The sequence below is a fragment of the Galeopterus variegatus genome, unplaced genomic scaffold (assembly GCF_000696425.1).
Source record: "Galeopterus variegatus unplaced genomic scaffold, G_variegatus-3.0.2 Scaffold997, whole genome shotgun sequence".
NCBI lineage: Eukaryota > Metazoa > Chordata > Mammalia > Dermoptera > Cynocephalidae > Galeopterus > Galeopterus variegatus.
The window spans coordinates 3,748-18,196 of record NW_007727108.1 but is presented as its reverse complement, the minus strand read 5'-3'; the positions used below and the strand labels follow the sequence as shown (position 1 = coordinate 18,196).

Sequence of the window (14,449 nt, the reverse complement as noted above, 5' to 3'; positions counted from 1 at the left end):
ACAGAAAGCAGTGACTACATAGCAATAACCACAGTAAATAAAGATTGTTTTAAGGCAGACAAGGGCTAAGATTTCCTTAGCAGTAATAATGACATACACTGAATTTAAAATCTATTTTATTATCAAAAGACCAGTTTCTAACAAATTAAAATGTATCACCTGTTTCTTAATTGTGCAAATAATATTAAATTTCTTTGAAACTGGAATCTGCAGACACAGGTATTCTTTAATTGTTATTGTATCATCTCCTAATGTAGAAGCCATCAGAGGAAGAGGAAGCTTTTGCTCTTAATACGAGTATCCACATAAAATGGTATAGAAGAACAATCACTTTTAAATAGGAATTTTCTTGTGAAAAATCTCTCATTCTTTACCCACCACCCACAAAGGACTGATCCAGTACAGTCTTAGGCATTTTTTTTTTTTTTTTAAACTTGGACAACATATATTCCCAATGCATTGTTCTACTCTGACTGGGGACATCAGTCAGAACCTCATATTAGTACAAGAAAAGAGGCACCTATGAAAATCATCTAGCTTGACAGCATGTCCTTTAGACAGCAACCTGTCTGAGGGTCCTTCAGAAGCACACTTACAATTTCATAAAATTTGTGTTCATATGCCAACTTGTAATATAGGTAGACATCTTCACAATATGTGAGTAACTTCTTCAGGTTTTCCGTGACCACGTCAGTAGGCTGATGTTGTTTATATCTAGGCAAAGACACAAGAAATTACAGGTTAAGATATCTAGTGTGAGGGCTGTTAGGTCTGACAGCACTACCTACAGGGGAGATGGTGCTGGAGTCTGGGAAAATATCTCAGACTAGTATAGGGGGTGTTTGATAAACAAATTATTTCATTAGAAACGAGTATGTTAATACTCACCTTAATTAGAATAAGTTTAGCATTCCAAAGGGAACCTCTGATATTTAGGGTTTTGGGCACCTCACTCAAGCTGAGTAGCTATTTTCCCATTTTAAGTACAAAGCACCATAAGCAAACGGTTTTCGTTCATCTGTTTGCATAAATCTATTAAAAGCCCTCTTCCTTCTGGGGATTCTTGACATCTCTTTGCCATTTTAAACAGAGGGGTAGCTAAAGTTTTGTTGTACTTAGCCATAAAATTCTTGTTTCTGTCTCACCTCAAAGCAGAGGCAAGGAGAAATGCTTATAGTCAAATTTTAATACTTACTTTTTTGAAATCTCTTCAAATATGCTGGATCTTAATAACCTTTGCTGCTTAAATTCTTCCAAGTAATTAAAGTCACCTTTAAGAATCACTTGTTGGTATAGGATTTCAGCCCAATCTGGAACAAAGTCATAGGCCTCAGCGACAATAGAAGCCTTAAAAGGATGAAGTGTCCATACCGGCCAGCCACCAAAACCAAAAAGGATAGAAGTGAAGGATACCATCAGAACCCAGTTGATGTTAAACTGAAGGCAAAATCTTCTAGAAAACAATACTATATACACTCATATAATGAATATGATCATTACCAATTATGTTAAAAGGTTCTAGCTATCTGAAATGATGAAAAGCCTGGTGTTAAGTTTGGCATTTCCCGTCCCATAACCCCCAAATACCGTCCTTCAGTGTTTTTAATCTTCCTCACAGTGGATTAATAAAACTGCTGACCATGAATAACTGTATTCCCACTACCTCATCTGTATGAGAAGAGTGAAAGGGCTGATTCCCTGATAACAATCTCTGTTCATTAAAGGGGTAGAACCAATCTCCTAGCAGCCCTAACTCCCCAAGATAACTTGGGTGCATCATTCTATAAATGCAGGGGCTAAGAGATTTGTGCAGGGGTATTACTCTGAACAGTCTAAGGGGCCAAAGGTGTCTGCCTCTCTGCTGACCTAATAGTATGGAGAAAATGAGACCATACTGTCTCACTGTACTGTAACCTCTGCCCAAATATGCTAGTGAGAATTACACCAAATTGCCTCTCAGCATGGTAGTACCACACAGCTAAGTCAGATGAACTGGACTGTCCTGATTCTGTCACAAGCTCTAAGACCTTAGGCAAATCACTCAACCTCTGGTTCCAATGAGTGAGACAGCAAGAGAGGATGCTGGTGACCATGCTGGCTAGTTTCCTTTCTTGCTCACCTGGTAGAACCGAGATAAGGCCATGATGCAGTCCATCAGCCTGTGGCGGCCCAAGTTGATGAGCATTGTGTTCTGGCCAGTGTTTAGAAAGTGAATCTGTAGTGTTATCAACTTGGTGAGCCGGTGACAGTGCAGGGCCTGTCGCACACAGGAGTCCTAAAGGACAAGGTTAGAAGGAGACAGCACAGTCAGAGACTCTGCTGCCACCATCTCCTGTGAGCCCTCCAACAACCGTATTTACCCCTTCTGGCCCTGGCTGGCCGGCCCATGATGCCCTCCTCTTTCACTTGGAAGAGCCCAGGGGAAGAGATAAGTCCTACTGCAGACACCAAGTCCCAAGGCCAGTCTGGAGTACGACTCTCCATGGTTACCTTGGCATAACTCTCTGCTGCATCCAGCATCAGAGTCAGGGCCTTCAGCAGTAGCTGCTTCAGCTGGTGCCCATCCTTGAGATTGTCCTCTGCAGAGGAATAAAGGAGACTTGCTGAGTTTCCTGACTCCCAAGGCAGGCTGTTCTCACCCCACTCATAGTGATTGGTGGGTTGGAATAGAAACAACCCAGCCATGTTCACAGTGAGACAGGTATATCTCACTCAGGTGAAGGATTTGGGACCAGAAATGCATGCTTATTTTAACTTCACTCTGAAGTAGGATTCAGTGCACCCTCTAGTTCCTCATTTCCCTCTGAAACATCAAAGGCAGTTTACATGGCATCATCATGAACATTAGTCCTGATGGATAATACGGTAGATGCTGGATGCACAGAATACAGGTCCCAAGAGTGCAATCCCAAGGTGCAAATGTCTTCCAAGTCCCCATATCTCCTATCTGCTCAGCTGGGTCCCCCACTAAGTGACTAATAACTACCTAAGCTTTTAACAGCCAATCTCATGGGCTCTTGTCCTTAGCCCTAAGAACTCTCCAGCTAGCAGTACTGCTCTGGGGTGACCTCACTCACCCCAAGGCTGAGACTCAATCAATTTCAACTGGATGCAGGCAGCTGCCTCATGGTTCTCTCCTATCTCCCGGCACATGCTGAAGCACAGGGCAATCATGTTGTGCTTCTCACTGTCTCCAGGATGGCAGCGTTTGATGTAGTCCAGCAGGGCTGTCTTCAGGGTACCACTCTGCTCAGGAAAAACGGGAATAATATCAGGGTCTCAACCAGGGACTGCAGGAAGGACTGGCTGAGTCCCTTTGTTCTGGAAGTTCCTTAAAAACTCCCAAGAAAATGGTAAAGATTAGCAAAAACAAAAATGAATACAAAAGTTTATGCTATCCCAAGTATAAGGAAAGAGGCATGTCCTTTTTGCTGTTGGGAGTGTGAATGGTAAACCTTTCAGAAGGGAGAAGGCTTAAAAATATGCACATATACACTGATCTAACAATTTGATTTTTAAGAATCTGTCCATAAAGGCAGAAAAGTGCTAAGATGAATGTAACAAGGATAGTTAATAGCAAACAATACAGATGTCCAAAATAAGGGCTAAGAGAATACCATGTAGCCATTAAAACTGATGTAGATGACCATCTGTTGATTTGGAAAATAGTCATGACACACGTGTTAAGTGAGAAAACTTGCTATTTCACATCTTCACAGCATAATATAAGTTTTGTTAAAATATATAAGTATGTATATATGTTTCTGGGTACATGTGCAAAGAAAGGGCTTATACCAAATTGTTAGCAGTGGCTGTCAGCAGATGGTGGATAAACACTGAAGGCTTTCTTCTGTGTTGTTCTGTTTTCCAAGTGTCTATCATGGAATGTGCATTAGTTTTGTAATCAGAAAAAAAAATTATTAAAAGACTATTTAAATGCAGAAGTAAAACTGCCTCAAAAACAATTTAAAAAACCCTCTGGGGGATCTTGAAAAACACACCTATGTCTAGAACTTGCTCCTCTCCTGATGACTGGACTGGTATGTCCTGAAACTGGCACAACATTAAAGAGACACTTTTTCTGCTTTGTCTCTTAACCCTGCTTGGCAGGGCCCAGGTTCCCAGAAGCCAAAAGTGCACTTCAATTTTTAACTCTTCAGATCTTCAGAGGTGAAATGAGCAGAAGCAATGAATCAGCCAAACAAATGATTTGGAAACAGAGGCTCTGTGAGTGACATGCCAGGTGTCACAAAGCATGTTGAGGACAAAAAGGCTCCCAGAGCCCACAGACCTCAGTAGGTCAGGCCTTTGCTTCCAAGCCTCCATCCTGGTCATCACCATCAATGGCTCCACAGCTTTTCTGGCCCAGTCCCTTGCACCTACTCCCTAACTTGGCTCATAGCAACCTACTTTTTATGGTTCTCTGAAAACTCTCCACTCTAAAAATCCTCAGACACAGCCTCAGCTGGACCATCCATTTCAGCATGGCTCTCAAGAAGGGCTTTTGCCCTTGCTGGAACAGGCATTTAAGAGAGGAGAAGCAGATGATGGAGGCTGAGGTGGGGAGGACAAACTCATTTTCTTAAATATTTAGCATCTGTATAATCACCACCTGGTCTGAACTCTATCATCTTAAGCCTCTGGTTATAGTATGTTTCCCATAGAGGTCCCTAATTCCCTCCCTCCACATCCCAGGGATCCACCCTGACTAAGATTCCTGAATGTCAGTAGTACAGGTCATTCTGAAGCTCATTACTTTACACCTACCGGATCCAACTTCTTCCTCATCAGCACTTCAAAGTAGTGCTTTTTATACAGCAAATCAAATATGTATGTCATCTCGTTGTACCTTCCAATGCCAGTGAGGAGACGTACCTAAGGAGGGGAAAGGCAGCCAGCATCAGCATCACCTGGTGTTCTTTGGGCCAGACCACTACCCTCCAGCAATAGGGTTGCTTTCAGATGCTAAACTCCAGGGGGAGAAGGGCTAATGGCTAGGCTGCCATGCTTAGCACCATCCTATGTATCCAAAAGTGGACCTCCTCTGGAGGATTCAGAAATGCCAGTCATTGGGACACCACTGACTGTTCCTCTCCTCTGTTGTCTGTAAATGTGACTATCAAATGCTAAAGTGCCATTCTCTTGGGCAGGCCCGCTTCTTCCCACCACTGCTATTACAGTGCCCAATGGCTTGCTCAGCCACTCAGGTAGGTCAGCTTCAAGCCCAGAGAATTTGGGGAGGCACACGAGGCTTGAGTTGTCAACTCATTTCAATTCAGAGGTAATAGGAAGGTCTGAACCTTGTTTTGGGGAGAAATGCAGCTGTTTTACCCCTCTAGAAAAGCTAACTGCCCTGGCAAGGGGATGTGATAGCCCTGGAACATGGCAGGGATTCTCTTCCTTCCTACTCCTTAGGAGCAGTCTCTGATTCTGACAGAAATTATAACCTGGAGCAGAGGGTTGGGTTACCCAGCCAACTATCAAATAGGTAGTGGTATCTAGATGGGCAGCATTCCCTTAGCCCACATCAGCACTAAGCTGGCCCCCAGCCTATTTGCTCCTCTCAGGATCAAGGGTGGGGATGAGGGGGCTACTTACCACCAGTCCATACTCCTCACTGGGAGCCAAGTGGTTATCTGTGAGCATCCGGGCAGCCTGCAGGACTTGGATGATACCCTCCATGTGGCATGTCAGGGTGAAGCAGTGATGGGCCAGGATCAAGAGCTCTGTGGCTGGGTGGGTAAGGTACTGGTTAAGACAGGGTTGTAAACCCTGGCTACCTAGTGTCCACCTCTACCTGGCAGGAGGGTGAAGGGGCCTGGTAGAGAAGTTGCCTGTCTGGAGAGGGCTCTCCCACCAGTCGTCTGAGGCCCCTGACCTCATCAGCTCTAGCTCTGGGAAAGCCCCCTGATGATATCTGAATTCTCTCAGTGATAGCACAGGGATTAACTCTATCCTCAAATATAGTCATGTAGGGCCCACCATCTCCAAAAGGCCCAACAAATGAGAACAAGGGACATTTGCCTTCTAGAAATGGAAAAACTTTCTGCAGACAAACTGATGGAGTTCCTGCCAACATGAATCCAAGGGCATTCTCTGCTTTTATCTCAGTGGAAGGTCTTAGGGCCTAATAAAGTGCCATTTGGTGTTCTGGCTTTCTAGATTGGTGAAAGAGTTGACTATATACAGATTTAAAACTACTACACAAATCACTGTAAGCAGAATTAAAAGGCAAAGTGGGAAAAATATTTGCAATGTAGAGGATTGAAAAAGGTTTCCCCCAACCTTAATACATGCTGTGCCCTCTGGGCTTTTGCATCTGCAGGGTCCTCCCCAAATCTACTGACTACTGAGCACCCCTGACAACTAATCCTTCAGTCCTTACCATGGGCATTTGCTTTAGAAATCCTTCTTGACCCCATCAATCTGTCTCTTAATGTGTACAAAGACTTTAGTCTGTGAGCTCCAGGGACTGCTATTAACTTGTTCCCCATGTCCCAGGTGCTTAGAGTGCCCAGCCCACAGATAGTACTCAGTAAATATTATTGAACTGGACTGGAAAAAGATACAGAAGGCCATCTTAAAAATGAAACTTTTCCCTGTACCAGCCAGCTGCTGGGAAAAAAAATAAAAAAGAAACTCTTCAACTTTTAAAAAATCTCCATTAATTTGTTCACTAAACATCAGTAAAATGCCTTTTGGGGGTCCATCAAATTTGCAAAGTGGAATGGGTTCCAGGAAATGATATTCACACACTGCTTAAATGGGAATAGGAAGTGATTTCTTTTTTTCTAGAGTGAAACTTGGAGTTACATATATTTAAGGCTTCTGACTTACTCAGAAGCCTTAAAAATGGGCCTATCCTTGAATCAGGAAATTAACTTGGGGAAATAATCATGGATGCCCCAGAGATTTGCCTATAAGGATGTTCATGAGAGTGTTTAAAACAGCAAAGATTGGAAGCAATCTAAAGGTCTCGCAAGAGCATAAAATTCTTAATTACATATAAGAGAAATACTGTGTAACCATTAAAAATTATATTGAAGAATATTCAATGTCGTGAAAAATGTTGGCAGCATATTCATAAAATAAAAAATTATAAACAATATACACAGTATAATGCCATTTTTGAAAAAAGAAAACCATAGTCATGCATAGAAAAAGATCAGACACACTACTGAATGCCTGTAACAAGCTAGACATGGAAAATGAGCAGGCTTTGAAAGCACACAGACTAGGTTCAAATACCAACTGCCACTTAACAGCAATAAATCAACTTCTCTAAGCTTCAGTTTCCTCCCTTCTAAAATGGGGACAATAATATCCACCTTGCAGGGTAATAAAAGAGTAAAATAAGATAAAGTATGTCAAGTGATTAAAGATTACCTCCTTTCTGTGTGATTTTAAATTTGGGGGTACTTTTCCATACTTTCTAAGTTTTCTTCAGTGAACTTAAGGCTTTCTAACAAGAAGGTATAACCCATGCTGAGAGCTAGGTATCCAGAACAGGAACAAGGACCCAAATCAAGTTTTGGAGAGATTGACTGAAGGAGACTTGTTTAGGCTCAACACATGTAAGAAAAAGGCCAAGGACTTACTGCAAGACAATTCCCCACGGGGAACGGAGGAAATCTTATCCAACAACTTCATGCCTACCAATGTGCGGTCTTGACAGAGAGTGGTCAGCTGAAGAAATGTCTGGCTTTCTTCTGTTGGGCTGAACGTCTGCTTATGTCCTGTACAGAAAAATGTGGAGACGGGCACTGGTTTTGCCATGAGGGAGTTGGGAGAAGGACAAAAGCACTATGCCAGGAGGTCCATTCTGCCCTGGTTTGGGCATCAGGAGGTAATGCTGATGAAGCAGCCTCTGCATCTCTCCCCTTGCTGAGCTTAGAAACCTTGACCTAGTAGTCATCTTACAGGACATAAGGAGTTCTTTAGCTCAGATAAAGGCACAACTACACTAAGCATAATAATAAAATAAAGAGCAACAACAACAAAATAAATGCAGTAAGTGTAATCTGGAAACGAGAGGGCAATATACAGGCGGTATATGAGCATAACATCTAAATCCTTAGCACTGGGAACTTGAGAATGCTGTCTGAGTGGTTGGAGAGGCCTACAGGGCAGGGGCAGGACACCTGTTCCCTCTGATGGAGTCAGCAGCTCCCGTGTCACCTCTTCAGCCACGAGTTCGGCCACAGTATCTGGCTTCAGGCCCTGGGTGCTGATGAAGGCCTGTGCTCGTTTGCATCGGTCAGGCTGCTGAGAGGCCAAGATTGCCCGGAGCATGGCCTCACCATCCTGGGCAGCAACATCTGTGTAGGAACAGCCTAACTCCTGAAAGGAAAGCAAAGCCAGTCAAAGCTATTTTTAGAAGCCAGGAAAAAGCAAAAGACAGCCCTTTCTGAAATCTGATGTGGACAGGCTCCATTGTCTTCTGAGCTTAAAGATTCCTCACCCTGAGCAGAAACCTTAGAAGAAGCAAGTACTTACTATTTTTTAACACTTTCTATCATTTCACCAAAGCCAAATCCAAGCAAAAGAAAGGCTTGTCTTCAGAAAGCATCAGGTGACTATCTCTTGTTGAACACTGATCTTTTCAAACATTATGAAATGTGAAGAAAGCTGAATAAAATGCAAGATCCCCTTCTTTATTTTTCCCACAACAACAACAAAACCCTCAGTTTCTAAAGAAGTTGCTCGGGCTGGCCCGTGGCTCACTTGGGAGAATGTGGTGCTGATAACACCAAGGCCACGGGTTCGGATCCCATATAGGGATGGCCGGTTGCTCACTGGGTGGGTGTGGCACTGACATACCAGGTCAAGGGTTAAGATCCCCTTACCAGTCATCTTCTAAAAAAAAAATAGAGAAGTTGCTGAATCTTTTCCAAGACAAAGGGCTTTAACACTCAGCTTTATTTCTCTCATGCTCTTCCACTTCTAGTCTGTTTTTCTCTTTCAACCAGCACAAGGTCTGGCTGCTCTGACTCCTGTCTTTATAATCTTTGCATTCCATATGGAATGCTCCAAACAATTATGAAAATGAATCTAAGATATTAGGTCTAGAAGGGACTCTCATAGTCAAATCATTAATAGATGAAGAACCAGGGGCCCAGAGAAGTGAAATGTCTGGCCCTAGCTTTATGGCTGTCTGAGCTGCACCCAGGGATCAAGACATCCTGACACTTGGCCTGGTGTCCTCCCCCCTATTCCCCAAAGATGGACTTATAGGGGCCTACACCTGACAAGAGCTCTACTCCCAAGTCATGATCATTATCTGAAGGGCTGACCTGGCAATGTCCAAAATCTACTTCCAACTTCCCACTTCCCTCCCTCTTGAAGGGAGCTTCCTGTGGAGGCCCCACCCTTTGGCACATACCTTGGCAAGTTCATACAGACAGAGGACCTGCCGGCAATAGTTCTTTCCATGGAGGCATTTGCTTGTCAAAGTTTCCAGATTAGTCACCACATCATCACTGGGGGGCACCATCACAAACGACTGACTATCCAAACTTGAACCTGGAAGCAAATACATGTCTGAGGGGGATTCTAAGCTAGCAGGTTAAGGCCTTTCCCTACCTCCCTATGACTCACTGCACTTTCATGACTACCCTTAGGTCTGGGCCCACTTCTAACAGGGCCTCACTTAAACTTCTTTCATTGCCTTCTTCCAGGAAATCCCAGCCCGGGATACTTCAAAGATCTTATATGCTACAAAAGACTCAAAGCCATCTAATGAGTGCTCTAGAGATAGCACCAAAGAGCCTGCCAGACTTATCTCCATACATACTCCCTCCTCCCAATTTCTCCACATATCAAATAAGTCACCAAAACACCTCTCCAGTCATTGCCTTAGTTCCAACCTTCCTCACCCTACATCTGAGAGGCTGTTATATCTGTCTCCTGCTACCAGTCTCTCCTCTCCTCAATGTCAATCTTACACATACTCATTTCTAAAATGCAAGTATTCTTTAAAGGTATAGTAAAATTAAAATCCATTCCTGATTTTTCTTAAAAAAAAGCTCTGAGCCTGAAATAGAAAACTTTCTTAATTTGATAAAGGGTTTCTATTAGGAAAAAAAGTAGAAAAGAATACTTACATAACATTTTGTAAAGGCAAAAGCAAAACAGAAAAATTTAAATGTATATCACTGAAGCACTGCTAAACTAATCATGGTACATTCATACATAGAATACTCTGCAGCCACATTGAAAAGGGTCAATCTGTATGTACTGACAGAAAACAATGTAGATCAATATGATATAATATCACTTTTGTAAAAAATAAATATCGTGTGCACAACTACACCTACATGTAGAAAATAATGCATGCCAACCAAGTAAAAGATAGTTATTCTGGGGAATTTGGTGGGGGTAATGTTGAATTCACTTTTTATTTATGCATTCTGTATTGTGTGGTTTGTTATACTAACATGTAATACTTTTGCATTTGAACTATTAAACCATTAAAAAATATGCTTTAAAGACAAAAAAATAAAATGCGACTCAGACCATGTTATTTGAGACCGTGCTCAAAATCCTTCACTGCAGATTCCAGTTTTAGGTAAGATAGAATAAGCTCACTACAGTCTGTCTCTCCCACTGAATTCTACATAAAACCCAGACACAATCATGTAGCAGCTATGTGAGGACACTGAAAAGTAAAAAGTAGCAGGCAAATTGAAGATGACAGGATTACCATTTCTCCCCCTCTGGAAACCTCCAGCATAAATGTAGTGCTGCCTGAAACCTGGAACTGAGAACTGAGGCAAACAGCACAAGAGAGAATGCACTCATGAGTGCACTCCAGGAGAAGCCCTCTCGTACCAGTTCAAAGAGCAGGAGAGGGAACTCCTAATTCCCATTCTCCCTCTCCTGGGCTCCTAAGGAACCCCTTGGCAGAAGCTGTAGTGCAGCTGTCAAGAGCCAAAACTCTAAGGGAGGAAAACTCTACTCTTTTCTGAGTAGAGGTACACTTGTCTCAAGAGGGTGGAGAAACCTTTTGCTTTTTTTATCATCCTCCTGTCACTTGGCCCTGGATGTGCACAGTCAGGGAAGTGCGTGACAGAGTGTGGTAACTAAACCTTCAGCTTTGGGCCAGAGGACTGAAAAGGGAAGACTCAGAGAACCAGAAACTATCAGGGAAAGATTCAGGAAAGCAACCCAATGAAATTTTTATGAACTCCTAATGGATCTGATCCTAACTAGCATACAAAAAGCCTTCGAGAACTAAATTAACAGATTGCTACTCAGGTCACTGACTGACCAGCAGGTGATGTGTACACACAGGCTAGATCTGAATAGCATTACAAAGGAAACTGAACTTATGTTGGAATTACAGTTAAGAGAAAGTGGTTTGGAACTTTAAACTGAACCTAACCAGGTCAAATGTCTGCTAAAAAAACCCCAAAACCTCCCAACATTCTTCATAGGATTTAGACAAGAGCCAGAGTCTCAAATAGTATATTTAAATAATAAACTATTCAAAATGTCCAGGATGCAACCCAAAATTACTCAGCATACAAAACAGCAGGAAAATCTCAACTCACATGAGAAAAGACAATCAAGAAATGCCAGCCAGCATTAAAATACAAATACTGAAATTATTTTAAAAAGACTTTAAAGCAGCTATTATACAAATGTTCCAACAAGCAATCATGTTTGCTCTTGAGATAAAAAGAAAAACAGAAAGTCTCTGCAAAGAAACAGAAGATATGAAGAACAAAATGGAAACTTTAGAACTGAAAAATAACGGAAATTTAAAAATCATAGAAATAAAGAAAATTCAATAGCAGAATGAAAATGACAGAGGAAAGAGTCAGTAATTGAAGACAGAACAATAAAAATTATCCAATTTGAAAAACAGAGAAAAAAGGTTGAAAAAAAACTGAAAAAAGCCTCAGGGACTTGTGAAATAGTAACAAAAGTCTTAAATTCATGTCACTGAAGTTCCAGAAGGAGAGGAAAAGAGCATGGTACTGAAAAAACATTTGAAAAAATTATGGCTAAAAACTACTTAAGTTTGGTGAAACACATAAATGTATAGGGAGGACAGTAAAACAACCTATATGTATATGGTGGTAAGGTTCCTACATTGCAGCTGAGGTAGTGAAATATTGATTTGAAGTAGACTATGAGAAGTTAAGAATGTATATTGTAATCCCTAAAGCGCCCAATTAAGCTATACAAAGATATATAGTCAAAAATCACAATATATTAAAAATGGAAGACTAAAAAAATGTTCAAATAACCCAAAAGAGGAAAAAGGTTTCCTTGAAAACTACAAGCAACCAAAGCTCACCCAGGATGAAAAAGTTAACTCTAATAGTCCTATGAAAGAAATGGAATTCTTAGTTAAAAATCTTCCAAGAAACACTTCTCCAGGTTCAGATGGTTTTACTAGTCAATTCTACTAAACATTTAAATTAGAGGCTGTGTTAGGTTTCTGTGATCGTTTGCCCTAACTTGTGAAGCCATTTGGAAGTAGAGATCCAAAAATATTTCTTAATCATTGTCCAAGATGGGAGTCCTAGGAAGGAACTGGTGATGCTGTCTGCTCAGACACTTGTTCAGCTTGTCAAAATTAGTTAAGTCCTGTTGAAACAACAAACTGTACCTCATAACATGTACAATGAAAAGAACAAATTTTAAAAAATTTGTTATACCTGTGAAGATGTGATGCTTTGCTGTGGTTTATCAGAGTATCATCTATTTTTTGTGAATATCTAAGTAGAAAGCTTTGAAGGATAGTGGAAAAATTTTGTTCTCATCATGTTTCAAAGAGAATATCAAAGAATTGCGAGTAGAATGGTTAGTAGAGTAGCATAAAAAGGAAGGAGAGGTCAACAAACTAGGAATTGAAGGAAATTTCTTTAAATACTGGGCATTAATGAAAATACATAAAGATAATATCATTTATAATAGTCAAAGCTTGAATGCTTTCCTTTTAAAATAAGGAACAACACAAAGGTGTTTGCTTTCACCACTTATATAGGGGTACTTCAAAAATTTTGTGGGAAAATAGAATTAAAGGATGATACAAATTTTTCCATGAACTTTTTGAGGTATCCTCATATTTATAATTGTACTGGAGGTTCTAACCAGGGAAATAAGGTGGTAAAAAGAATAAAAGGTATCCAGATTGGAAAGGAAAAGTGAAACTCTCTACTCACAGATGACATGATCTGTGCAAAGATACACAAATTGATTGGGTATACTAGCAATGAATACTCAAAAAAAAAAAAATGAAATTAACAAAGTAATTTCATTTACAACAGCATCAAAAAGAATAAAACACTTAGAAATAATTTTAACAAGGCTTTGAGAGAACATGGCGGCGGGAAGGGAGTGAACTGCCCGCGCCCCGTGCCCGCAGGATCCCAGAGGCCACCAGCAAGAAGAGGAACTCAGAAAGCCTGATGGTGAGTCAGAATCTCTGGTGTCCTTGCTTGCGCCGGGGGTAGCTGTTACTACCCAGGTGGATTGCTCTGAAGGATTGCTGAGACCTTGAAGGGGACCTCTCATAATAAAAGCACTGAGGTTTGGAGTGCGCGTCATTTTGTGAAATTTACAAAATCCTCCCTGGGAAGAAGCCACTGGGAACGGCTGCCACTAGGTGCCCAGCCTCGCAGCGGCTGCCCTCAGCACCGGGCCAGGCTGCACAGCCCCGCCACTGGGACTCGGGGTCCGGTGACTGCAGTACCTGCTGGGGAGGGTCTGTCGCCTCCCCGGCCCCAGGGGCCGCTGGAACCGCGAACCGAAGAGAGATTGAGCAGGCTGCGGCGCGAACAGGAGCCAGGAGCGCCTGGGGCAGCGAGAGGCGGCCGGGGCGGCTCTGGCTGCGTAGGCTGCCATGGGAGCTCAACGCGGGAGCGCTGCAGGAGCGCAACGCAGGACCTGAGACTCACCAGAGGGAGCAGTGTGAATGCCCCGCCATCTTCCCGGTAGTCAATTTTGGACTTGCCTGACACTAGTGTCCAAGTGAGTAGTCACTGAGGTAGCCATACCAAATTGGCAACCCCAACAAAATCTTAGTCAGGAATAAAAAACACAATGGAGAGTTTAACCAGCAGGCTTGTCGAAGTTGAAGAGAGAACCTCTTAACTTGAAGATGGGCTGTTAGAAATAACACAAGCAGACAAAAAAGAAAAAAAAAAAGAAAAAAGAATCAAAGGCATTGAAGAAAATCTGAGAGAGATATCAGACAACCTAATGCGCTCAAATATCCACGTCTTGGGGATCCCAGAAGCGAGGAAAAAGGAGATTGCATTGAAAACATATTCAACAAAATACTGGCGGAAAACTTCCCAGGTATAGGAAAAATCACAGATCTTCAGATCCAGGAAGCTCAACGATCTCCAAACGTATTCAAGCCAAAAAGGTCTTCTTCAAGACATGTTATAGTCAAATTGCAAAACTTAAAGACAGAGAGAGAATCTTAAGAGCT

At 42.0% G+C, this 14,449-nt stretch overlaps 1 protein-coding gene across 1 annotated transcript; it reads right to left on the bottom strand.

Moving 5' to 3' along the window:
- Positions 1-99: 99 nt before the first annotated feature.
- LOC103591616 (spatacsin-like) lies at positions 100-10,495 on the bottom strand. Its single transcript, XM_008574094.1, has 10 exons — positions 9,383-10,495; positions 8,142-8,340; positions 7,599-7,736; positions 5,599-5,732; positions 4,768-4,875; positions 3,078-3,246; positions 2,491-2,579; positions 2,120-2,275; positions 1,196-1,347; positions 100-714 (listed from the first exon to the last, which is right to left on the bottom strand). The coding sequence occupies exons 1-10, from the start codon at positions 9,536-9,538 to the stop codon at positions 534-536; spliced, it is 1,482 nt and encodes a 493-aa protein (XP_008572316.1). The 5' UTR covers positions 9,539-10,495; the 3' UTR covers positions 100-533.
- Between the last annotated feature and the right edge of the window lie 3,954 nt (positions 10,496-14,449).

Bases quoted from the DNA above. Each gene is read 5' to 3' on its own strand.
- LOC103591616 (XM_008574094.1), bottom strand. From the start codon at position 9,538: ATGTATTTGCTTCCAGGTTCAAGTTTGGATAGTCAGTCGTTTGTGATG. The intron at 8,341-9,382 runs GTATGTGCCAAA...CTTTCCTTTCAG, and splicing joins GTCTGTATGAACTTGCCAAG to GAGTTAGGCTGTTCCTACAC. The intron at 5,733-7,598 runs GTAAGTCCTTGG...TTACCCACCCAG, and splicing joins CCGTGGGGAATTGTCTTGCA to CCACAGAGCTCTTGATCCTG.